The 27,853-nt window shown below is 33.3% G+C and overlaps 1 protein-coding gene and 1 non-coding gene across 5 annotated transcripts; one reads left to right on the top strand and one right to left on the bottom strand.

The window, feature by feature from the left end:
* LOC112752100 (agamous-like MADS-box protein AGL11) lies at positions 1 to 27,853 on the bottom strand. 4 transcript variants are annotated; one of them, XM_025801511.3, is made up of 9 exons: positions 27,582 to 27,853; positions 26,349 to 26,538; positions 7,255 to 7,336; positions 3,170 to 3,231; positions 2,940 to 3,039; positions 2,493 to 2,534; positions 2,347 to 2,388; positions 402 to 565; positions 1 to 300 (listed from the first exon to the last, which is right to left on the bottom strand). In XM_025801511.3, the coding sequence occupies exons 2-9, from the start codon at positions 26,528 to 26,530 to the stop codon at positions 270 to 272; spliced, it is 705 nt and encodes a 234-aa protein (XP_025657296.1). In that variant the 5' UTR covers positions 26,531 to 26,538; positions 27,582 to 27,853; the 3' UTR covers positions 1 to 269. The 4 variants fall into 4 exon arrangements, with proteins under 4 accessions (XP_025657296.1, XP_025657297.1, XP_025657298.1 ...); XM_025801512.3 differs by having other exon boundaries at positions 1 to 304; XM_025801513.3 differs by lacking the exon at positions 2,493 to 2,534.
* Positions 22,215 to 22,286, top strand: TRNAN-GUU (transfer RNA asparagine (anticodon GUU)). Its single transcript has one exon. It is a non-coding gene; the product is annotated as a tRNA-Asn (tRNA).

Here is a 27,853-nt window from a genome sequence, read left to right on the forward strand (position 1 = left end):
TTTTCTTACCGATTCAAACTCATAATATCATCCATATCATATTTATACGGTCATCATATAATCGTCAATATATGAACGTCCATAGGAATAGTAACAGTAATATATATCAAGAAAGACAATCAAGTAGCTAAGGACGATGTAGTTGGTCACATAATTAACTAGGCCAGTAAGCATTAGTCGAACTGTATGTTTTTTTTTAGCAACCAGCAATCTCTGGATATATTAATAGTCACATAGCGAATGATACTGTTATTCATGCCCCTGGCGGATTATTCCTCAAACGAACACGATTCACCTGCACTAGCTATAGCAAAATTCACAAACAAAAAGAATAGCAACCAATTAAGAACAACAAAGTAAGGATGATAATAGGTAATGGAGCTAGGCAGGCGCATCCATACCCGAGATGAAGAATCTTCTTGTCTGATGACTGAGGGTAAGCAGTTCCGGCGGTCTGATCAATCATGCTTTGATTGAAGAAATTACGAGAAGCTAACGCCTGAATCGCATTCAGCTCAGGTCCAGAAACCATGTTTGCTTGCTGAATTCTCTCAACATCAGTTATCTGATATTACTGTACATATTATTATTGTAATCCAGGGGAAAAATTTATATCTATTGATTATTAATTAATTAGTACAAGAAAAAGAAAGAAATTAAAGAGAATGCAGCAGGGTTAATAATAACAAGAAGAGAAAAAATGTTAATAAGATTGAAATATTTTACATTAGATTAAAAAAAAAAAAAAATAGAGTGATGCATTGCAAACTGTGTGCACATATAAAGTCATAAAGAACAACACTTGTTCTGTTCTTTTTCAATTTCTAAGTAGTTGAGTCTATATATACATGTGTAAAGTTACACATCTAAAGTTAGAAAAGAAAATATCTCAAATGTAAAACTTATACATCCAAAATACCAAAATATAACTTTGAATGTGTAGTTCTCTATTTTTGAAATCGTAAGATATATTTTAGGATTCTGGATATGTTGTTTTGGATCTTTTAATTTATATGTAAATTTACATATTTTGAACGTATAAATTTTGGATTTTGATTTTTTATGAAAGAATGTTTTATAAATACAAAGAATTAAACACTAAATTAATTATTGTGTATTTGTATAAATTTATATATATTTTACATATATATTTTTCTAACAAAATAATTAATTATTCCTTAAAAAAAATTAATTATTAAAATAATTGAATTGTACACAACATTTGAAGTTGACCAAATAATACTGATATATAATTTTGATATAGCTAATCTTTTGGAAAAGTATTTATCATTATTTGAGTGAATGCTTCCTACTTCAATTTATGCCCTAGAAATTTAATTTATCAAGATTTTTATGCACTTACCTTTTCCATCATGTATGTAAGTGACAAATTCATTCATTCAAGTATAGACGATATATATAATTTGGAAAAGTATAGGTAGATAATGAAAATGCTAAACAATGTGAATAATAGATATATCGAATGTTCATTTTATTTGGTGTGTAAATGGTTATTCTAATATTAAGATTTAGGTAGATAATTTGAAAGTGTAGTGTGTTTTGATTTAATTGGTGATTGTTCATGTTATTCAAGAAAATTATTGATTACCTAACATTTCCTATATAATTTTTAGAAGTAATATTAGGTGACTAGCAAAATTTAATATTTTTTGTTAATATTTAGTTAATTCTAAATATTATTAAAGACTAAATTTTAATAGTATAAAAACAAGGCGTTGGTTTAAAATATTAATTAACATTGATAAATATTTTTATTTTTTAGGATAAAATATATTTTTTTGTTTCTAATATTTATAATTTAAAAAAATATAATTTTAATATTTAATTTTATTTAATTTTATTTTAATATTTTTAATTAATTTATTTTTGTTTCTAATATTTTTAATTAATTTATTTTTGTCTTTAATATTTTTAATTTATTTTAAAATGATCCTGATATATATTTAATTTTGTCTCTAATATTTTAGATGTATTTAATGTCCAAGAATAATTTTAATACAAATCGTAAACATTAAAGATAAAATTAAATACAATTAAATATTAAAAATATTTTTATAAAAATTCTAAAGACAAAATATATATTTTATCCAATATATTTTTTATATTACTTTCCAATCCTGAATCTCAAAAGGTTATACATATATAAACTATAATAATATATGATAGAGTTACCATTGAAAACATCTACACTATGATCATTTATCATATCCGAAATTCTGGGACTAAACCTTAAAGATTTTTATTCATCGTAATAACAAAATATGAGTCATACATATATATACTAAAAGTACTAAGAAAAGAATGAACAGTTTTGCGACTGCTTACCTTAGTCCGAAGGCAAAGATTTTCATTTTCCAATTCAATCTCCTAAGTTGAATAATGCAGGTTTATCGATCAGTTGTAAACAAATAATATAGAAGAATATAAATGCTAGTAAATAAATTAATTCAGGGAACTTAAGTGCTAATTACCCTTTTCTGAAAGTATTCAATTTCTGCCAGCAGCATCTCATGCTGTAGTAGTTAGAGAGGGAGGGGGGAAAAGGTATCAATAAAAAGAATTACATGTGAGTCTAAATCTAAGATCGATCAGAGAATTGATCCTCTGACTCTGAATTGGTCAATTTTAGATATTTATTATTAATAATTAGATAATCTTGTGTGATTTATGTTAATTAAGTGCATCTTGTTACAACCATTTTATATTTCACGTAGTAAAATAATTATCGTATTTATTTGGTGACGATACAAAATTTAAAGGAATCAAAACAGTTATTTAATAATTAATTTGTCTATCCGCTAATGAAAAAAATCTCAAGAGATCAGGTATGTGCAACTAGAAGATATAGAAAAGAACAAGTGAAACGTTTAACAACAACAACATGATATGCATTCTTCCTTTTTGGTTTAACTTGATACCTTCTTAGACCTGATTCTAGTGATTCCTCTTTCAAGTCTGTTCTCCAACTGCTTAAGTTCCTTCACGGTAAGTGTGCTCAATGCATCACCCATCAGGTGCCTAAAAAAGAAAGCATAAACACTCCACACAGCATTAATGGAATGAATTCACAAAATACGATATGTCCGTTACAATTTTTGGGCAACTAATTTGAAGCTTTAAGATAAACAGGGATAACAAAAAAATTCACCTGTTAGAATTTTGCAGCATCTGTATTTGTTGTCGCAACTTTGCAGATTCTTGTTGATAATACTGATAGTTTAGGCGCGGCAGATAGTTCAATTTGATTAAGAAGGAGTATACAGACAGACACAGAAAAAAGTTTTGAACCTATTATACTACTCTAATTTTACTATTAAAACTTAATTATCAATTTACAATTAATATTAAATATATTTAATAATAAAAAAATATTATCACATTCACCAAAGAACATCACCAAATATTGCGCGCTCAATGCATTTGTAACATTGTTTTAAAAAAAGTCAAATTTTTAATAAATTTGATTATAAAAAAATTAAATTTTTAAAAAAATTTATAATTATAAAACAAAGTAGTCCTTGTTCGAAGCATTGCATATCTTTTCTTTCTAAAAATGAATGTCGTCTTGTGTTATAGTCTTATAGAAGAACCAATTCCCTCCCCTTGTTTCGATACGGCGTGACGCATAAAAGCTACTTAACCAAATTAACGATCACGTAAGATAATTTCATTAATAGTTAACGGAGCAAACTAACAAGAGATTTATCTGTCTGAAAGAACAATCCTTAAAAACATATATGGATAAAATTTTGTTAGAGACTTAAGAATTTGACTTTTTTAAAAACAACAATTTAAAATTTCACTCACATTTATATACACTAACACATTATGTACACACTAATGTGCTTATTAATGCATAGGTAGGTTTTAGTGTGCAGCCCGTTACATATTCAAGATTGTTTTAATCAAGTTTAATTAAGTTGGTTAAATCCAACAAAAACCTCACACAATATACATGTGAATTAGACTTTTTTTTCCGTATTTTTTCTTTTTTTTTATGCATTTTTTTTATTGTCTTTTTTGGTTGCTACTGCGTCTTTTTTTTTTTTTCCTTCTTTTTTTTCTTTTTCTTTTTCATTGTTGCAGTATTTTTTTTTATTTTTATTCTTGTTAAATAGGTAAAATAAGAAGAATTATGAATAGGTAAAATAAAAAAAATATGATGAAAAAAAGAAAAAGAAGATGATGATGATAAAAAAGAAAAGAAACAGGTGATTGAGAGTTTTGAATTGTGTAGAATTTATTCAAAAAAATAATATTGAAATTTTTTAAGTATGACACGAGAAGTTTCTTAATGTTGACACCGAAATTTTTTAACTGTAATACAAGTTCTTGTTAAGAGGATGAAAAAAGAGGAAGGAGAGTTTTGAATTGTATAGAACTTATTAAAAATAATACCCAAAATTTTTAACGGTGATACAAGTTTTTGTTAAGAGGGTGAAACAAGAAAAATTATGAGAAGAAACAAGAAAAGGAAAAAAGAAAAAGGACGATGAAGAAGCAAAGAAAGTGGGAGAAAAATTTTGAATTGTGTAGAATTTATTAAAAATAGCATCAAAACTTTTTAACTGTGACACATAAAATTTTGACACCGAAATTTTTTAATCGTGATCCAAAATTTTTTTAACCAATTCTTTTTTATTATTAAACTAATTGAATGCTATGAAACTCGTATATAAGATGTCTAGCCATTTTTATGTCATTTGTAATTAATTATTGTATTTTTTTTACTCCAAAAATATTTAAATATATTGTATTAGTTGAATAAATTAAAATTTTAGATATATGATTCTTTAAAAATTTTTTGTATCATTTATAAAAAATTTTGGTGTCATTTTTAACAAATTTCTTGTGTTATTATCTTAAAATTCTTGTATTATTTTTCTTATAATTAAATTAATTGTATGATGTTAAATTAAGAAGAATAAAAAGAAGATGATGAAAATAATAATGATGATAATAAAATAGAAGGAGGAAAAAAAAGAAAAAAAAAAAGAAAATGATAAAAAAAAAAAAGAAAAAGAAAAAAAAGAGGTGATGAAAAAAGAGATGATGATGATAATAAAGATGGAAGAAAAAAAAAATTATGGATAAGAATCTAAACATAAACATGCATGCACACATAAATTTGATTTAGTTAAATTTAGTTAAAAAAAAATTGATTATCTAATATTTTTATTTAGCCGATGTGGTCAATCCACGTGTTTATACAAGATGTTCTCCCCATGTAATTAATAAAAGAAAACATTAATATGCTTATTTAATTGGTCATCATATATATTAGAGTGAATATAATGTTTAAAATTTAGCTAATATCTAATCTATAGGTTAAAATTATTAATGGAATAAAGTATTATTTGAATTCTTAATATTTGGAGTGAATTTTATTTTGGTCTCTAATATTTTAATCATTCTATTTTCATTCTAAAATATTTAAAATAACATCGATGTTATTTTATTATTAAATTTTTTACAAATAATTAACAGGATTATTGATGTACTGTTAATAATATTTTTGTTAAAGTTACATTTCATCAATCATCTTCTTTTATTTTTATCCTCTTTCAATAAGTCTAAACGTCATTCTTCTATTTTCTTTTTTCTTTCTTTTTTATATTATTAATTCTTCAAGAAGAGTGTGAAGAGGAAAAAAAACGAGAGTATGAGAATGAAATTTGGACTTGTTAAAAGACCGAAGATGAAAAAGAAGGTTGAGCAAACGTAGCTTTAATAAAAACATTATTAATATAGTACATCAATTTCCTTAAGTGTTAGTGAGAGATTTGACGGTAGAATAACATTGATGACTTGATGTCATTTTAAACGTTTTGATAAAATGATTAAAACGTCAAGGACCAAAATAAAATTTATTCAAAATATTGGAGGTCAGACCAAAATAGTATTTTACCCTTATTAATAAAAAACCTATTATAAAAGTGTATATTAAAATTAATAATTAAAAAATTATTATAAAAATATGTAAAATTTAATTTTTTATATAATTACTGTATATTTATTTAAATAAATTAATAATAATTTTAACCTATACTGAGAACACATGCTAATTTAAATCCAAAGATTTATATTTATACGAACATACACTTATTTTCATGAACTTGAAGCTAACAAATTAAATTTTATCTCTAGAGAGAAACTAAGTTTCTCCAACATGGTGCATCGATTACTATAATAACCAAAATTAAATTAGAATGTGCGAGAGAGTGAGTAAGAATTCTATAAATCTTAAAAACTCTAAATTATATAGGTATGAATTTTGTAACTTATAAAAAAAGTTTGAAAAATAATATAAAATCAGCCAAAAAAATAGTCCATAATTAATATTAAATAATATTAAAAAAAAGCCAAAATAATCTCAAATTATTTTATTTAATATTTATTAATTATTATTAGAATAATTATATAATTTTAAATATAATAAATATATAATTGTAAATATTGTGTATATAAAATTATAAATATTATGTTATATAAGATAACTTTAGATATTATCTTTCTAGAATTAACAATAATATTTTACGTTAAAACATAAAAGGATCATTGTTACTCATCATATTTCATTAATTTCAATCAATTATAATTAATTCAATATTTATTAATAATTACCTATTATATTCTCATATTTCTTCTTTTACATTTATTAACAATTTTTTTCATTTCTTTTGTATCCCTCAACGTAACTCCATAAACAACCTTTGTATTATAAATTAAAGTAACCAAAAAGAGAGATGATAATTGAGAAACTTCTATATTATATTATGTGTTTAATTGAGTAGTCCTCTCTCTCTCTCTCTCTCTCTCTCTCTCTCTCTCTCTCTCTCTCTCTCTCTCTCTCTCTCTCTCTATATATATATATATATATATATATATATATATATATATATATATATATATATATATATATATATATATATATATATATATATATATATCTTTTGAATGTAGGAAGTATAAATATCTTTTGAATGCAAAAACTCAAAATGAATTTTTTAATTTGAATGTGATTGAGGGCAATGAATTGAACAGAAGATTACGAAATTCTTAATAGTTAAGGTTTAAAATAAGAAAGTTTTTTTTTTTTTAATTAAAAGCCAAAGTTGTGTGAATGAAATGTTAAAACACTTTATTTATTCATTAAATCCATAAATAAATCACTATTTAATTCTTTAATAATTATTTATTATTGTATAAAATTCATTGGCTAGCTAGTATTACCTGAGCGTTAATTTCGGTGGCAGTGCTGGTGCATGAATGATCCGAGCATGCCTTTTTGTATCTCTCAATAGTTGACCTTATACTAAGTAGTAGTCAAATAAATAGTAGATCATATATCAGAACCAAACGACAAGAAAAAAAGAAAAGAAAAAAATTGAAAAAAGACAACGAATCATTACAATGTAATAAATCCATCAACAAATTCAGAATCGTATAGTGGAAATTGAAAGGAAAACAAGCTCAATTGTGTGGGTGCGTGCGCATAGGATAATGAAAGTAGTGTAAACAGTTAATTAGCAGATAAAAATTTATGTAAAATTTATAATTAAAAATATTAAATTGTAATTTAATTAAACATATTAAATTATTTAATATTTTTTAATTATTAAATTTATATACAAATAATTGCATGTAAATTTTTACTCAATTAATTTATAATTTATAATTTATAGTTTAGTTGTTTAGTTTGTTGATGTTGTAACTCGTAGTTAGAAAATAGTTATGAGTTGATGAGTGTTAGGGGTCAGTAGAAATTATGATATATAATCATTAATTAGTCATCATAAATATATTTCACAGTGAAAGATTATATCTAATAATAAAAAATTATTCATTTTATTTTTTATGGTTAAGTGCTAGTTAAATTTTAATAAAATTGTTGATCCCTAGACTTTCTGTTACGAGTTATGAACATTACTAACTTGCTCTAGGAGGAACGATCTTATAGCTATTTCCACTACATAATAGCGTCTACTATATAAGGCACTTCCAATGCATTTATGCATGCATATATATGTATGTGAGGTAAAATATAATTTTTATTTTTAAAATTTAATTTTTTAAAATTATCGTTAATATTTAATTTGATTCAATTTTGTTTATAATGTTTAAAATAATTTCAATTTTATCCTTATCATTAAGTTTTTACCAATTGGTAGTTAGTCAAATTTTTTTTCAATTTTAATAGTGTGAGATTACATTCAATAACGAGAGATCACGCACTTTTTTTTATGATTTAGTGCCACCGCAAAACACAAAAATTACCGAAATATCCATTATCTCTATCACTCTAACTCTTACTCCTACTTTTTCACCGTCACTCTCATCATCACTTTGCCTCAGATTCGTCGCCCTCGTCCTCCCTCCGCACTTTACCTCTGGTTTGCCCTCCCTCCACCTTGGCTAGCACTCATCCTCCTCTCCGCCTCCGCCTCGGATTCACGGCCCCCGTCTTTCCCTCCGCCTCCGTTTCTGGTTCGCCTTCCCTTCCGTCTCGGCTTGCGTTCGTCCTCCCTTCTGCCTCTGATATTCACCTCATCCACCTTTCTTATTCTGCCTTTGGTTATGTCTCATTTCTCTTCTCCTTCTGCTCTCTATTTCTCTTGTCAAGTTTGTTTTTTTTTTAAATAAAAAAAATACTTGTTATTGTGTGTGAGAGTGGAGATTTGATAGTTGCTCCTGTGATGGGGTTGAGTTTGATAATGAGTGGAAAATGGCGTTGTAATGGCAGTGGTGACTTGAGAGAGGCTGCAGTAAAAATAATAAAATGAGAAGGTGAAGGAAAGTGTATGTAGCAGTGGTAGATGTTGTTACCATGGTATAAAGAGTTTAGGAAAGAAATAAAGAATTATTTAAAAAAGTATCATTTTTGTTATTCATATTTCTCATGTGATTACAAAGTTCTTACCAATATATAGACTAAGAGTACGCTAAGAGTACACTCATTATGGAATAATATCCTAATAAATTACATTGATTTTTTTCTAATCCTCTTTGATATTTTTCTGATTTTGTTCCCTAATTATGATATTCTAATACTTCCCCTCAAGGTGAGTAGTGGGATCACCAATACTCAGCTTGGTTAGAACTTTAGCAAGGGCTTGTCTTGAAACTGCTTTAGTAAGAATATCAGCCAACTGGTCTTCTGATCTCACAAATGGAAGCTCAATAATTTCATTCTCAATTTTTTCTTTGATAAAGTGTCGATCCACCTCAACATGTTTTGTTCTATCATGTTGTACAGGATTCTCTGAAATGCTGATTGCGGCTTTGTTGTCACATTTCAACTAGCTTGGCGATTGTGGTGGAAACCTAATCTCAGTCATCAATTGTCTTATCCACAATACTTCAGTTATGCCTTTAACGATCCCTCAAAATTCTGCCTCAGCACTTGAAAGAGCTACAACTTTCTGCTTCTTGCTTTTCCAAGTTACCAGGTTGCCTCCAACAAGTGTAAAGTAACCATCTGTTGATCTTCTATCATTTGGGTTGCCCGCCCAATCTGCGTCAGTGTATGCCTCAACCTTCAAATAGTCATTCCTTTTGAAAATGATTCCACTTCCTGGAGCTCCCTTCAAATATCGAACGATCCTCATAGCAGCTTCCATATGATCTTCTTGTGGCTTATGCATAAACTGACTTACTATTCCCACAGCATAAGCTATGTCAGGCCGAGTATATGATAAGTAAATTAGTTTTTCAACCAGTCGCTGGTACCTTTCCTTATCTGCTAGGGTGGCACCTTCTACCATCTTCAACTTGTGATTAACTTGCATGGGCGTATCTATTGGTTTGCAATCCACCATTCCTGTTTCTGCCAGAAGGTCCAAAATGTACTTTCTTTGGGAGATAAAGATTCCTTTGCTGGATCGTAGAACCTCTATTCCTAAGAAATATTTTAGTCCTCCCAAATCCTTCATTTCGAAGTCTGTAAATAAGTTCCTTCTCAATTTTGCAATTTCTTCAGCATCACTTCCCGTTATGATCATATCATCCACATAGATTATTAGGCAAGTGATTAAATCTCCCCGTTTTTTCAAAAAAAGGGTATGATCAGAGTTGCTTTGCTTGTACACATACCTTTTCATGGCAACTGTAAATCTTCCAAACCAGGCACGTGGAGATTGTTTAAGCCCATAAAGAGCCTTCTTTAATCGGCAAACTTCATGTTTTCCAAATCCCGTTGAGAAACCTGGAGGAGCTTCCATGTACACTTCTTCTTTCAACTCTCCATGCAAGAAAGCATTCTTGACGTCAAATTGATGGAGTGGCCAGTCTTCATTTGCTGCTATTGAAAACAACACCCTGATAGTATTGATCTTTGCAACCGGTGAAAAAGTATCAGTGTAGTCGATACCATAGGTCTGTGTATAACCTTTGGCCACCAACCTTGCCTTGTACCGTTCAATAATGCCATCTGCCTTGTGTTTAATGGTGAAAACCCATTTGCACCCGACTGGCTTTTTTCCTGTCGGTAGGATACACTTTTCCCAAGTTTCATTCTTCTCTAGAGCTTCCATTTCTATATTCATGGCTTTTCGCCATTCAGCTTTCACATTAGCTTCTCGGACAGTTCTTGGAATGTCTTCTGTTAAGAGTCTGGCGGAAAAAGCCTTTGCAACATCTGCCATTCCTTCTCTAGCCACTCTTATTGGGTATCTTGAGTTACAGGGAACATGTTCTGGTGAGTACCGATCAGGAGGCATCCCTCTGTTTCTTCTTGGAGGAAGAATAAAGGTATTGGGTTCTGGTTCTTTATGTTCCAGTGCTATACTGTTATTGTTAGTGGCCTCATTAAAAACAGGGAGTAAATTATCAGATTGACAATTACTTACCTCTTGTCTGACATTCTCAAAAGGACTCTCACTGGTTGTATGTACTGAGTTGTTTTCTACGTTGAGTGAAGTATGCTCGGTGGCTCCATCTACTTGCTCTGTTTGAACAGTTTCTGGGCAACAAAGGTTATTTAGCCAACTTGGTGGTTCTTTATTGTTCTCCCCCTGAATGCCATGTTGGCGGCTAAAGTAAAATTCAGATTCTAAAAAATCACAATCCATGGTCACATGAATACGACGAGTGATTGGATTGTAGCACCTATACCCCTTTTGGTGTGTAGCATACCCAACGAAAACACATTTTTCTGCACAAGGATCAAGTTTAGTTCTATTGGCTTTGGGAATATGGACAAAGACGGAACATCCAAATACTCGAGGTGGTAAGGTTAGAATAGGCGGGATTGCAGTTTGAGTAGCCAAGACTTGTAAGGGTGTTTTGTGGTGGAGAACTTGGGTAGGTAGGCGATTTAGTAAGTAGGCAGAGGTCGCTATAGCTTCAGGCCAAAAAATTTTTGGAACTTGTGCATCAAAAAGCATGGCTCGGGTCATCTCAAGTAACTTACGATTTCGCCGCTCAGCCACACCATTTTGTTGGGGTGTATTTGGGCAGGAAGTTTGATGAATAAGACCATTTTTCATAAAAAAGTCGTGCATTGACTGGTTTATAAATTCTCCACCATTATCTGAGCGAAGTACTTGGATTTTCTTGTTGAATTGAGTATGAATCATTTGGTAGAAAGCAAAGAACTTATCAGGTACTTCAGATTTATGTTTTAAAAAATATACCCAAGTCATGCGAGAGAAATCATCCACAAATAACACAAAATATTGAAAATTATTATGGGAAATAGGAGCTGGACCCCACACATCTGAGTGTATTAGAGAAAAAATAGAATTGACTCTAGTGTTAGTTGGAGGAAAAGAAACTCTGTGATTTTTTGCACGAATACAAGTTTCACATTTGAGGGGTTCAGTACTACTTGTAAAAAGACTAGGAAATAGTAACTTGAGGTACCCAAATGAAGGATGTCCGAGACGCCTGTGCCATAACCAAAGTTGCCTAGTAACCGTGAGCAAGCATGCCATGACCCTGGTGTGCTACTTCATCAACGTAGTAAAGGCCTTCTCGCTCAGTACCACGCCTAATGATCTCCTTCGTAAGAATGTCCTGTAAAAGACAAAAGGTAGAGTACATGAGTACCACACAATTTAATTCCTTTGTTACTTGGCTAACAGACAATAATTTTGATGATAGTGCAGGGACATAGAGGTAATTTTTTAATTTTAATTTTTCTGAAAAAATAATGGTGCCTCCTCCTTTAACATCAATTAATTCTCCACTAGCTGTTTCAATATGAGCTTTTGAGGGTATAGTCAAGCTATTAAACTCATGGAGGTCATGAGTCATAGTATCAGTAGCCCCACAATCGAAAATCCATTCATTTATCTTTTTAATTGGATTCTGATTTTGGGTATCCCCTTTATATTGAGTCGCGGTCTGGGCTGAGCAGGCAAGGAGTTCAGTAGTCCTTGCCCTTACCGCCGCTGCTGCCTTGCCATAGTGACTTGCTTCCTCTCTTCTGGCCTCGTCACTGCTGCTGGTGACCTCTGGGATGCTCACAGCGGTGGCTCCCTTACTCTGATTTCTTGATGACTTTGGATTATTTTTTCACCAATCTGGGTAACCCACAATATTTAAGCAGTTTTCTTTGGTGTGTTTCTTCTTTCTTCTTCCACCAATTGCTTTTTTCATCAGAGTTGCCCATAATGGATAATCATATCCGTTTAGTTTGAAACCAATTGACAAATTGTCAGAATTGGTTTGTGATGATCGCATTCCAAAATTATTGCGTAGCATATTTACAATTTGTAAAGAAATAGTTGATTTTGAGTCCCTAGAACCTAACTCTGCTCTGATACCAGGTTACCATGGTATAAAGAGTTTAGGAAAGAAATAAAGAATTATTTAGAAAAGTATCATTTTTGTTATTCATATTTCTCATATGATTACAAAGTTTTTACTAATATATAGACTAAGAGTACGCTAAGAGTACACTCGTTATGGAATAATATCCTAATAAATTACATTGATTTTTTTCTAATCCTCTTTGATATTTTTCTAATTTTGTTCCCTAATTATGATATTCTAATAGATGTGATGTGATGATTGTGGTGGTGGTAGAGAAGTGAAGAGTTGGAAGGGTTGAAATTGATTAAGATTAGATAAGAGAAACTTAAAACTAAAAAAAAATTAATTAACTATTAACCGATAAAAATTTAATGATAAGAGTAAAATTAAAACTATTTTAAATATTAAAGACAAAATTAAATTAAATTAAATATTAAAAATATTTTAAAAAATTTAAAAAATATTACGAACAAAAAATATATTTTATTCCCAATATGTGTGCCCCCATGAACTGGAGGGATGCTTTCAGGGGAAAAACAAAACGTTCTAGAGTAACTATTTTAGTTTGTATTAATTTTTTGAGTGTATGAAAAAAAAAATCAGTCTAGATATTCAGATGATTCTATTATTCTATAATAGATTCATCAGCTTGATTTGGCAAATTTCCATCCTCACAAACGTCAATTATTGCATTGTGAAGGTAATTAAATGGTAAAAGGGAACTATTTATATCATTTTAACCTAGAATGATCATCATTTCGCGTGTTTCAAACCATGGTTCAAAATAGTAAGGACAATTTACGCATCTAAATTGTTTGATCCCCAATATTACGCAAATACATTGTTTCAGTTTTTAATACGCAAATGCATTGTTTCTATATTTTATGTAAACCGCTACTGGCAGTAGCGGTTTACGTGTGAGTGTGTGTGTGTAAACCGCTACTGGCAGTAGCGGTTTACGTGTAAGTGAGTGTGTGTAAACCGCTGCTGGCAGCAGCGGTTTACGTGAGTGTGTGCGTGTGTGTAAACCGCTACTGCCAGTAGCGGTTTACGTGTGATGGTTTGCCTATATAAACCGTGGTTGCAGCCGCGGATTATGTGTTTAGAAGGTTTGAGGAGTTTTCTAGAGAGAGGAAATTGTAGAGAGAAGTCAGAGCAAGTTGTGAGCGGGCCCGAGGTTCCTCAGCGGCGACTTCTGGCGAGTTATCATGGCAGGCAGGAACCTGTACCGACTGAACGGCGTTGCGCATATTGTCGGTTCTATTGGTGACGAGGTTAGTTAATATTTATTTTTTTTCTAGTCTTTGCATATCTTAGTTAGAAAAACGGTAGGTTAGGTAGAGGAATTAGAATTTATAGATTAGTCGTTGTATCCTGAATTTAGGGTTCGCATGCTAGGATGTTAGTTCACTAATCTTGGTTTAGTGTTTTTAGTTTTTCTTGGTTAGTTATAGATATGCCTAGTTACCTGAAATTTAATTCCATTCAATGAATGTTATGCCCGCTAATTAATGTTGGTTTAGTTTAGGGAACGGGATAGTTGACATTAGTGAATTATTATAGTTTGTTTAGGATATTTGTATGATATGAAGTTTTAAATTTTAAATCTTTACAATATTTTAAAATTTCTGGATGTTAATAAGTAAATTATTTGTGTTGTTATTTTCCCTATCGTGAGTAGGAAATTTTTTTTAAATATTATATACGAGAATTTGCTGATGGTTTAAGGTATTCGTATTCGGTTAGATATGGAAATCTGTTTAAGGATAGGAGAATTTAATTGCACTCTGTTTTCGTTTGTTGTTCTGTGCAGCCCAATAGGTGTATATACAGTGTGAGGCGGCAACAGAATATGCCCATGCATGAAAGGATCATCCCGTATTTAGAGCGGGCTGGATTGTACCATTTGGCTAGGCTAAATAGCCAATGGTTCTGGTTGGATGAGCCACTCGTTAGTGCGTTCGTTGAGAGGTGGCGTCCTGAGACGCATACGTTCCACATGCCTTTCGGAGAATGCACAGTGACATTGCAGGATGTGGCATTTCAGCTAGGGCTTCCTGTGGATGGGGAGGCTGTGAGTGGTTGCCTTGGTGAGTTTGAGACATACATGGAGGGTGGCCGACCAGCTTGGGAGTGGTTTGAGAACCTATTTGGTGAGCGGCCCCCACCGAATAAGGTCAAGCAGATGACAGTACACTTTACATGGTTCCACGAGAGGTTTAGGGTGCTACCACCAGATGCGAGCGAGGAGACTGTCCGCATATACGCACGGGCCTACATCATGATGCTGTTATCGACTCAGTTATTTGGGGACAAGAGTGCGAACCGGGTTCATATACGATGGTTGCCATTTGTGGCAAACCTTGATGGCATGGGGAGGTATAGCTGGGGTTCGGCCGCTTTGGCGTGGCTGTACCGATGTATGTGTCGAGTAGCAAACAGAAATGTGACTAATCTTGCGGGCCCGCTCCAGTTACTTCAGAGTTGGATATTCTGGCGGTTTCCGTCTCTTAGGCCGGCCGGGTTTGAGGTTTTCTCTTTCCCGCTGGCATCAAGGTATGGGTTATGCTTTTTTAAGTTTAACAAATTTATTGGGCATATTTTAAACTTTGTGTCTCATATGACTTAAATTTAGGTGGTCTGCCTACTTACCTCCTAATGATGGAAAGGAGCAGAGGGTCATTAGGTATCGGCTTGCATTGGATCGACTGACCGCTCGTGATGTAAGTTTTATAGCAGCAAGAGTTTTAATTTTTGTTTGATCTCTATTCGTGACTAGATATATACTTGTTATCGTAGTCCTTGATGAGTTCTTAAATTTCAGATTGTGTGGGAGCCCTACTCCGCGCTTGATGTACTTGCCGTGGTCCATCCAGAGATACTTACAGACGAGCACAGTCGCATGTGGCGAGCCGTGACTGCCTTGATATACTTTGCGGTCATCGAGTGGCATCAGGTTGACAGGGTTGTTCCACAGCTGGGTGGAGTACAACATATCCCCGAGAATGCTTTGAACGTAGACTGGCTGCATGCTAAGGACGGTAGGGGTGGCGATAGGTGGTTTCCCCACTACTATCAGAAATGGCATGAGCATTGGGAGAACCGACTTGATGCCGTCATTTCCATTGAGCGAGTGGCAGATCCTGGCCCATTTGCAGATTACCTAGATTGGTGGTACCGAGAGGCTCAGCGGTTCCTTAGCCCTGGGGCTGCATTTGCCGATCCTAGAGGCACCCAGATACCTCCGGAGGCATATCAGAGAGGATCCTCCCAGGTTCCACGCAGATCACAGCTACCTGATATGCCGGACAACCGTCGTGTTGAGAGACGCCGTCGTGTTGGGACTAGGGACACCGGTCGAGAGTGGAGGTGGTTACATGATGCGATGCAGGAGGATGACGCAGGCGGAGATGCTAGAGCTGAGGTCGATCACCGTGTTCGTCGGGCTAATGCCAGACGTGGGAGAACTCCGGATGATACACAGCACGCAGGCGGAGTTAGTGGGACCGCAGCGACTGAGGCTGGAGGGGATACATTCACTAGCAGAGCTTATTCTCAGATGCCGGAGTTCACACCGACCATGACTATGGATTTAGATGATCAGCTGGTCAGTCCACGGTTTTATGCAGACTTTGCTGAGTTGATTGGGAATGATGCTGGCACGTCGAATGTGCAGTTTGGTGGCCAGTCTTACCAGCAGCAGATGCCGGATGTGCAGATGGAGACCGGAGCTTACCAGCCACATATGACGGAGATGCATTCCCAGCCACATGATTATCAGGGTCAGTATGGGGTAGATCTGAACGTGCCTGCAGGTAGTCCGTTGGATACTTGGTTCACTATGGGGGGCACCCCCCAGTCCGCGTTCGGGTTAGACCCTCCACGTGATGATGTTGGACAGGAGGCAGCCCGACCGACTCGAGTCAGACGTCCAGCTCGATGTGGGACAGGATCTCATCTCCTTGGTGACTTTCATGATGTTGCGAGGGATGATCGCGATGGTTAGCACCATGTGTTGTTGTTTTTTATTTCTCGCTATGTAGTTTATTTTCTGATTTAGGACTTTTATGTTTTTTATATTTGGATGACTGTTATTTTGGGTACTTGTTACTTTATGTTTTATGCCCGTTGGACCTTATTTTTAGTCTTGTTGGAAGGACTTTTATATTGTTCAGTTTTTACCTTATGATTATGTTGAGACAGTCTATTCTTTATCGATCTATTAGCTAAGATGGAAATTAAGCACAATATCTCTAGAAAAGTGAAACACAACTACCGATATTATCATTAACAAGATAAAACAAAAAGACTAAAAACTCATAACTGATAAACGAAATACATAAAGATAAATCTACATCCCACTACTAGATCCTCGCTGAGGGCAAACCCGTCGGGTATGACCGGGCTGCCTGCACAGACCACACCTCTTAGGTCGGCTGGTGTCGGCTTCGTCCATGTTGTTGCGGATGCGGGTGGACCGTGGTCGTCCTTCTCTAGCCCTTCTCATGCCCGGATCGGGTATAACCGTCGGCCCGTCATATGGTGGCCAAAGCCCCTCTGGAATACATGGTGAAAACGACATCTCATACACCTTAAAGACCTCAGACATGGTGTACACCTCATCAACATAAGTTGCCCAATATAGGCGTGACTGCGCACAGCATGCGAGGGCATGGCAGCAGGGGTAGTGCAGCGCCTGGAAGTATCCACAATCGCAGGTGCGATCCCTCAGAGAAACCCGATAGCTACTCAAAGAGAATTTCCCGGTGGGAGTCGTCTCAGCCACAGTATAGTCAAGCTGATGCCTATCAAACACTGTCACCGTGAAGCACCTCGATTCCTTCAGATTACGCTCAATTGCCTTAACTACTGCCTGTGAAAACCGGAGCCCGGACCCTAACTGTGCCTCTGCGGTCTGCCCACGGACAACAAACAACTCGGCCAGCCGGAGATATGTCGACTTAACCAAAGACGTCACCGGGAGGTTTCTTGTGCCCTTCAAGACAGAGTTCACACACTCAGAGATGTTGGTGGTCATGTGACCGTATCTTCTCCCACCATCCTTATGCTGTGTCCACCTCTCATAAGGCATTCTGTTTGCCCATTCGCACATAGCCGGGTTCTCCGTCCTCATTATATCAAACCAATAGTCAAATTCTGCTTCCGTCTTCGCATACGCGGCATTTACCAACCACCTCCGCGCATCCTGCCCCTTGAAAGTGAGGGCAAAATTTGCAGCAACATGCCGAATACAAAATGCCCGATAAGCATGCGGGGGTAGCCAACCACTATCGGGGCTCTCTAATGCAGCCTTGATGCCGTTGTGTCTGTCAGAGATCACGAGAATACCTTGCTGTGGAGTGACATGCCTTCTAAGGTTCGATAGAAAGTACGACCAAGAATCTGCGTTCTCTCCCTCCACGAGTGCAAACCCAACAGGCAAAATGTTTGAGTTACCATCCTGTGCGATCGCCAACAACAACGTCCCGCCATATTTGCCATACAGGTGTGTGCCGTCGATGCTTATCAGCGGTTTACAGTGGCGGAAAGCCTCAATACACGGAGGAAACGTCCAGAACATCCGATGAAAGAAAACTCTATCCTCGTCAACTTGGTCACCCACCCTAACCGGGGACGTCTTCAATAGAGCAATCGAACCTTCCATCGTGCATGTGACTCCAAGGATCCACCGAGACATATCTGCATATGACTCCTCCCAATCACCATATATTTGCGCTACTGCCTTCTGCTTCGCCAACCACACCTTCCGATAACTAGGCATGAATCCATAAGTCGCCTCCGTGGCCTCTTGCAACACCTTAATAGACACCGACGCATCAGCTCGAACCAATGGATAGATTCTCGCACAGATAACATGATAATCAAGCTGCTTGTGGTCGCTTGATATCGATGTGGCCATACACGTGTGCGGACCGTTGTACCTCCTAACCTCCCATGTGCCCTTCCTTTTCCGCATGACTATCCGAATCAACCACGTGCACCCGTTACCAAACTCCTTGCATCTCCCTTGGTATTTCAGGTTGTCGGACTCCATAACCTTGTACTCAACTCCACGCCGAATACTGTAATCCTTCACACTCAACAAGGCTTCCTCTTTACTCTGGAAGGATTGGCCAATCTGAAATTCAGACATATTTGTCCCATCATGCATCCCCTGCCCCTCGAATGTTGCATCAGCATTCTGCTGTTGGCCGATGGCTTCCAAGTTCAAAGAAGAGAGGTGGGGAGGGTACTCCTGTGTTGCAGAACCGGAACATCCATGGGCTGAACGTCCGCCTCTTGGAATATCATCATCACTGTCCCCACCAATATCGACAGGCTCCTCATCCAAATCATCGTCAAACAGTGCATTCTCAACCCGATCCGGTCCGGCATCGCATTCAAAATCAGGAACAACGGGACCAACATATGCATGAACAGCCCCAGCACGTTCGGGCTCCGGATTCGGAACTGCCACTGCTACCACAGGCATCGATGTTGAGGCACCACCGGCTGGGATCGACTGAGGATTAGGGGCCGATGCCCTTGAGCTATCCACACCATCTTCCAACTTTGCAAACAGCTCAGTTACCCTCACCTCCGGAAAACTACGCCTGCAGTGAAACAAGACATGCAAGTCTTCATCCGACCCGATCACGAAGGTCTCATATCTCACACCAGTTGAGACAACATCAATGGGAATCTTGTAAAATAATTTTTTTACCCACTTCGTCCCACACACACCGAGCTTCCGTAATATGCTTTGCTTAATCTCCGCCAACGTATTCGAAGATCGGATAAAAACACTAAGCGGTTCTCTATCTGTGAATTTTACACCATGCCTTTTGCTCTTTTGAATTTTTCCAGAGCAGTGAACCAGAGCCACAAAACTATCCTCTCCCTCCATTTGTGAATAACACTCTACTTCTTCACATTTGGTCCCTCTATGGTTTATATAGGCAGCCCCATTCAGACACACACACGTAAACCGCTACTGGCAGTAGCGGTTTACACACACGCACACACTCACGTAAACCGCTGCTGGCAGCAGCGGTTTACACACACTCACTTACACGTAAACCGCTACTGCCAGTAGCGGTTTACACACACACACACACTCACACGTAAACCGCTACTGCCAGTAGCGGTTTACATAAAATATAGAAACAATGCATTTGCGTATTAAAAACTGAAACAATGTATTTGCGTAATATTGGGGATCAAACAATTTAGATGCGTAAATTGCCCAAATAGTAATAGCGAAAAATTAAACTTCTTAGACAGTAAAATATTCTAAATAAATAATTTATTTAGAATAAAATATGGTATTAATTAATAAAAGAAATATTGCATACTTTATTAGCGTATTATATATATTTTAAAAATTCTTTTTAACTTATTTAATTACAGAAAATGCTAATTTGACTTATGAACATATATTTAGTTGCAAAATAAGATATGATCATAAATTTGTTAGAGCAATGGTGTATGAACTCTACATTTGACATCAAATAAGTTTCTTTTTTATTTTTTTTTGTTTTTGTTTATTTTCCAACTTTTTAGCTGAAGTTTTCAAGTTTTTTTTATTCAAAAAAAAAAAGAGAGAAAATAATAACAAAAGTACGATATTCAAATATAATTTTGTACAAAGAAAAATAAACTTTTTTTTTATTTGTTGACTATATAAATTTGCAAAATTTTATTTTCTTTTCAGAGATCTTGATTATTTTCGTTCAATGGAAGAAAGAATATTAATATAATTTTTGTTTTGCAACAAATTTTTAATGTAATATAATAATTGGGTGTCCTGTTTTCAACTCGGCCTATTTACCCCCTTTTTTTTTTTTTTTTTTTATGAACTCCTATCCGAATGTATTATTTATATATAGTGTAGACATAGTACTCTTAGTAAAGTCACAACTCTAGTAAAGGATACAGATGTAGGTGAATCATGAAGCAATAGATGTGTATTAAAAGAATCATAAGCAATACATGTGTATTAAAAGAATGATAATCGTAAACAAATAATAATTTAAAATTATTTTATTTAATTTAATATTTATAATTTGGTGCATATAACATTTATGTTATGTTCTTATTATATTTAGTATTATATATTTATTGATTTCTTTCTACCATATTATCTATATTATCTATTCTATAATTGTAGTGCAAAAACTTTTACTCTATAATATAATATAATATGGATCAATCTACAATATGTATCTAAATATTCAGATCGACCTTCTTATATATAGACTTATATATATCGAATTTCAATTCCATTACATCATTATATCTAATGTACATAGTAGCTCCAATTTGTCATACCTCTACCCTATCTTTTATTTCATTTCTTCGGCAATAATAAAAAAAACTAATTATTAATAAAATTGGATTTCGTTTTTTATTTTTTTAATATATATTATTCTTTTTGAATAAAAATAAGTATAAAAATAAATATAGAAATATAAAAAGAAATATATAAATAAGATATTATATAGATATCTTTCTATTAAAGATATATTCTATTAAAGATATATAAATATACTAGATATCTTCTCACTTATCAGATTCCATTGTGTCTTCCACAATGGAATCTGAAGAATTCGCCATGATATATCTGATCCATGCATAATATCATGAAAAATGGATACAAATTTTTGGCTGCTACTTAGTATCGGCAATAGGTCTATCCCAACGTGTTACATAAGGCAGATATTGTATAATTGTTCGATTTTCCGCAATTTTTTCCATCCCTCTGTGTAAATAACCCAATAATGGTTCACAATCAATAACATCCTCACCATCTAGAGTAACAATGGGGCCAAAAAGCCAAAATAAATCATTTTAGCCCTTAGAAGTTATAAAAAAAAACAGATTATCCCTTTCACGCTCATGTCACGGCGAGGTACTGTAGAAGAAAAAACCGCAAAATCCGATCCAATTTATCGTAATCGATTAGTTAACATGTTGGTTAACCGTATAAAATATTATATATATTCATAAAAAGCAATATTTTCTATTTTAATAATTCTAATATTATATTTTATTAATATATTATTTATTAATATATTAGAATATATATATTTTATATGTACAAAAATATACAATAAAGATTTTGACATAAAAAGCCTTCTCCTTTTTATCCTCATGAATCCACCAATACTATGCTTTTTTCTATGTTTATATTAGTATTATTTACTTTGTTGGTTGGAGTAATAGGAATCTCTTTTAGCCAAGAAGGAACAAATTTTGATATATTAACCAAATTGTTAATCCCTTCTATAGACCTGTTGCATCAAAATTCCGCTGTACTGCGCTCTCCAAGTGTGCTTGTTCCCCCTTCTTCCTTACCATGGCAAATCTTTGTGAAAAAATTCCGATGAGAAGAAAAATACGGGAATTGAACTCTATGAGATCAAATTTCCCGTTGTTCCTCAGTAGCTCAGTGGTAGAGCGGTCGGCTGTTAACTGACTGGTCGTAGGTTCGAATCCTACTTGGGGAGGTTTGGTTCATATTAATATAATATGAACAACAATTCAACCAATTCAATTGACTAAAGAATAAAAAAAAAGTCTGAAAAAAAGAATATATTCGCAAAAAAAAAAAATTTTTCTACATAAACACTCTTTTTTTACATTTACAGAGAATTAAATCGAAATAACTGAGAAAAAAAAAGAATTCTTTATTGCCGGGATAATGGACTACTTCTTCATATCCATCGTGCAATGCACGCAGTTATCGATAGACAGAAGAATCATGGTATGCACTTTCGTGTACTAGCTAAAGCGTTACGTTTGTCTGGTGGAGATCATATTCACGCCGGTACCGTAGTAGGTAAACTTGAAGGGGAAAGAGATATTACTTTAGGTTTTGTTGAAATAACGAGCCTCTTATTACTTGAGCAACTATAAAACTATCCCAGGCCTCTCCTACTGCTATACGGCGGTGAATTCGTTCCCGGGCCTTGTACACACCGCCCGTCACACTATGGGAGCTGGCCATGCCCGAAGTCGTTACCTTAACCGTAAGGAGGGGGATGCCGAAGGCAGGGCTAGTGACTGGAGTGAAGTCGTAACAAGGTAGCCGTACTGGAAGGTGCGGCTGGATCACCTCCTCACGAATGAGAATTTAACTAAAAGAGAGGATTCTAAAGATCTCGATGAAACTCAAATTCCAATAATTATTAACAAAAATAAAAATAAAGTAATTTTGAGTTAATTTAATTTATCTCTTAAATATTTTTCTAAGACAACAAAATTAAAAGGCCAATAACACAAATTTCATTGTAATTATTAAGACTTTATTGTGTGTAGGACTGTATTTGATTTCGACAAGATATGAAACTGAAAACAAGATATAAAAGATAAAAATATAAAAATTAATGTTTTACTATAACAAAAATTTATTTTTAGGGACAAATTTTGAGTAACAATAACATAATAACCATTATATGTCTTACTTAATTTATGTTTTTGCAACAATTATATATTTATCGATAGAGTACACTATCATGTTTGTGCCTAACATTTGGGATAAGTTTTATTTGTATCCGTAACGTTTAAATTGTCCTATTTGTATTCCTAATGTTTATAAAAGTAATTCTGCCATTAATTATATTAGATGTGTTCGATTTTAATATAATGTTGCAGGAGACGATTTTTTTTTTTACTTTTTTACCAAAAGATAGGAAACTCGAACCCGCAACCTCTTAATTGAGTATGAGGAGACTGCCATTTGCGCTATAACTCATTGGCATTTTTTGCCGTTATTATCATATGTTATAATGACAATTGTATACTTTTACGATCATTAAAATATTTTTTTTATTGAATTGACAATTGTATAATTGCTGCTAAAATTTTAGTGACAAAGCATAAAATAACTAATTCTTAATTCTCGGTAAATATATGAGCGACTATTTTAATTGCCACTAAAAATAAAATAAATGCTTGCTAAACAATTTTTCTAACCGTGTTTTTTGTATTTTGATTAATAATAAACTGAATATAAGATATAATAAATAATGAAAAGTCTAATTTACATTTATTTTTTCTTCACACAAATTTAAAAAAAATAAAATAATAAAAAATATACTTATAAAAAATTAACTGTGACAATAAAAAAATTTATGTCTTCGTTCAATATTTTTTGTATTTTTTAATTAAAGAATACAAAATATATTAATTTAATATCTCAAAATATAATATTTGTCTTTATATTTTATTGAATTTAATTTTAATATACTCACTGTGAGTGTAAATTATAAAGTAGTTATATATACATATATATAATTATATAATATCGTATAAATAAAAATAACTATCTTTTCATATTAATCACGTAATTAATCATCAAAAAATAAATATAATTATATAAAACTTTTTAATACATTAAAATTAAACTCTATTTATTTATTATATAAAACTTTTTAATACATCAATATGTATGTGTCAGTGTCTTGTTTTTACAAAGAAACGTATCCTAAATGATGTAGGATGAAGACTGACAGTTGATAACTTACCTTTCTATATGACATATAATGTTTCGGCAAAAATTTTCATATAAGAATGTGTAATTTTAAAATATATTATTAAATAATACTAATTTTCGTGGCTAATTTCTTAGTTAGTTTACTATAATTTATTGCTGTGGATAAATTTTATAATTCGAAAAAAAAAATAATTACTAAAAGGTTTGAATTTTGCGAAATCGAATATTATACTCAGAGACTTTCTAATAATTAAAATTTATATTTTGTGAATTAAAAAATAGTATAAAATAATTGATATAACATTTTTAATTTGTTTATTTTATTGCTATATAAAAATTAATATTATTCTGCATCAAAAGACAAGGTAACTATTTATTTAATTTAATTTATTTTTATTAATAAACACTACATTTTTATGTAAAATTAATTTTTAAAAATAATTTTATTAAACTACACTTCTATATTAGCCCAGGACAACAATAAAGAAGTCTTGTGGCCCACAAATTCAGCCCAACAGAATACACAAATTAAATTATAATTTAGTCTTTATCTTATCTTATAGTTATCTTTATCTTTATCTCTATCTTATCTTTATTTGCTTTTATCTTTCATAGGACAATGCTCTATATATATTTAGTTTTACCCTCATAGTTTACAACACACTTCAGTACAATTCAATCAATCAATAATCAATAAAAGTTCGCATTCTTTTCTTTTCTTATTCTTTCATAATTTTATCATGGTATCAGAGCCTTGGTATCCTCCTTGAAGAGGATACATAAGCTATCATCTTTTCGGTGAGAAATCACCCTACCTCTTTTTCAACCTCCTCTCACAATGAATAATCAATCTTCCAGTTCAAGATCCAACCAATCTTTGTTAAAGGCATCCAAGTGAAAATCCTTTTTGGTTACCCCGGTTCTTTATCAGCAATTCTGTCTGCGCCTCCTTTCTTCCGACAATTTCGTCTGCATTCTGTTTCAGCAGTCATATCTGCATTTGTTTCAGCAGTTTAATCTGCGTATGTTTTATCAGTTTCATCTGCACTCTTATTGCGCTCCACGCGCCCTCTTTTTTTTATCGCGCTCTATGCGCCATTTGAAGTTATTGCGTCATACGTACGTATTTTTTGAAGATCGCTGCTCAAGTACAGCATCTCCTTTTATATTTTTGCCGCCGGCAGCTCAAGCTCCGCTGCGCGCATTTTTGAAGATCGCTGCTCAAGTACAGCATCTCCTTTTATATTTTTGCCGCCGGCAGCTCAAGCTCCGCTGCGCGCATTTTTGAAGATTCGCTGCTCAAGTACAGCATCTCCTTTTATATTTTTGCCGTCGGCAGCTCAAGCTCCGCCGCACGCATCTTCCTCCGCGTCACTACGTCAGAGGCGTCTTCCTCGACAATTTCATTGGAACTTATCCAAGCTGTGGATTATTGACATCTTCCATCCACCAGCTTGCGGGGGCATATTAAACTACACTTCTATATTAGCCCAGGACAACAATAAAGAAGTCTTGTGGCCCACAAATTCAGCCCAACAGAATACACAAATTAAATTATAATTTAGTCTTTATCTTATCTTATAGTTATCTTTATCTTTATCTCTATCTTATCTTTATTTGCTTTTATCTTTCATAGGACAATGCTCTATATATATTTAGTTTTACCCTCATAGTTTACAACACACTTCAGTACAATTCAATCAATCAATAATCAATAAAAGTTCGCATTCTTTTCTTTTCTTATTCTTTCATAATTTTATCAAATTTTGTTTGTAAAACTTAACCAACAAGAACAGTACTTTTGTAAACATCACATTCTTCTTAACCTTTTTAAAATATTTTACTTCTGTAATTTTTTTTGGTCTAAACTGATCTGAATAATGAATATATAATTAGCCATGTTTCGGTAGTTACAGTTATTAGTGGTCAACCTCAATTTGAAACGGCAAACTACTGCAGCAATGCAACATACATATATATATATATATATATCCTCATGCATCTTAATTGTTTATATATAAAGTTGAATTGTTTTAGAAGAAATAATAGAGATTAGAAAGAAATTAAAAATTACTTGTTGTTGGAGTATTCGTAGAGTCTGCCACGACTGGAGAAGACAATTAGGGCGACTTCTGCATCACACAGCACTGATAGCTCATATGCTTTCTTCAGAAGTCCATTTCTTCGCTTGCAGAACGTCACCTGCCTATTCGTTGTGTTCTCGATCCTTTTTATTTCGATCTTTCCCCTCCCCATTTCTTTCCCTTTTTCAAACACATTCAATTAATGAATTACAAGGCAGAAAGAATAGTAGAGAGAAAAAAAGATAAAAAAAAAAAAAGAACACATACAAGAGTCCCTATACAAATTAAAATAAACTAAGATCTACCAAATCGATAGATCTTTTTATTGTGATGATAATTATTTCGAAGGAAGGATTTATTATTATTATTATTGTTATTATTATTAAGTATAACGTATTAAAAGGTTGTATTCTGGGATGGATGTCTATTATAATAAAAAATGATTGATAAGAAAAAAAAAAGCCAAAAACAGTGAAAACTTGTTATATTTAGTATCTATTAATTGTTTCCTTAATCAGAGTAGGTAATAACAGAGGTGGATCAGAGATAATTAAATAAACACTAAAATCATTTAAGTCTCATCAAAAAATTCAAGAGCAAGATCTAAGATTATATATGTATAGATTAGATTCGGAGAATGGAACAGTAGGACATACAGATCTAATCAATTTTACCGTACTCTTTTTCTCATATCTATATCTTCTTTATGTAGTTATACATATATGTGCTCGTAAGGTCCCTACTCTTTCCTAGTCCACATTAGATTCAACATACAAGACCATTTCTTCAGGCGTCTAAACTCTCTTGAAGGCTGAAGAAAATACCAAAGACCTTTCACTTTAACGTAACATTAAAATATGTAAGGCCAAGCAAGAAATTTCTTGGACTGGCCGGAACTCAGACGGTACGAAATATGCTGGTAAAGATCTTGGGAAAGCAAGAAGCAATCAATGATATTATTTGCTCCAACAATAAAAGAGAACCCTAACTCTTTATTTCAAGGAAAATAAAAAAAGAAAACCAAAGAAGAAGAAGAAGATAAGAAGGGGAGGGAGAGGGAGAGGGAGAGAGAGAAAAAGTAACATATATAGTAATAGACTAATAGTTTATGATTCAGAATAAATTAAACAAATTAAAGATGATGATAAATTGATGCGTTTATTTTTGTGTGCGAAGAACAAAATTAAGTCCGATCCTAGGGAAAAGAAATTAAGAATACAGACCTGTCTCAACCTTTGATGACTACTACTACAGCAGGCAACAGCTCTCGGAAAGAATACTAATCCCAAAGCTAAGTAAGAAGGACCAAACTGATGCACTCTTTCTGTAAGTTTTGTTCGTTCCATTTCAATTCCATCATTACTATTTATAGCCCTTTCTTTCTTTGTCTATCTTTGAAAGGAGTGCAAATTAAAAGAGTGCATAGAGGGGCTCTCAAGAAGGAAAAATGATACTAACCAGCTAAGCTCTCAAATGGTTTTTTTCTCAAAACAAA

This window comes from Arachis hypogaea, chromosome 19, assembly GCF_003086295.3.
Source record: "Arachis hypogaea cultivar Tifrunner chromosome 19, arahy.Tifrunner.gnm2.J5K5, whole genome shotgun sequence".
Taxonomy (NCBI): Eukaryota; Viridiplantae; Streptophyta; class Magnoliopsida; order Fabales; family Fabaceae; genus Arachis; species Arachis hypogaea.

Excerpts from the sequence above, each read along its gene's own strand:
- LOC112752100 (XM_025801511.3), bottom strand. The coding sequence starts at position 26,530 with ATGGGGAGGGGAAAGATCGAAATAAAAAGGATCGAGAACACAACGAAT. Across the intron at positions 7,337-26,348 it reads TACGAATACTCCAACAACAA|TATAAGGTCAACTATTGAGA; the intron begins GTAATTTTTAAT and ends ACTACTACTTAG. Across the intron at positions 566-2,346 it reads ATCTTTGCCTTCGGACTAAG|ATAACTGATGTTGAGAGAAT; the intron begins GTAAGCAGTCGC and ends CAGTAATATCAG.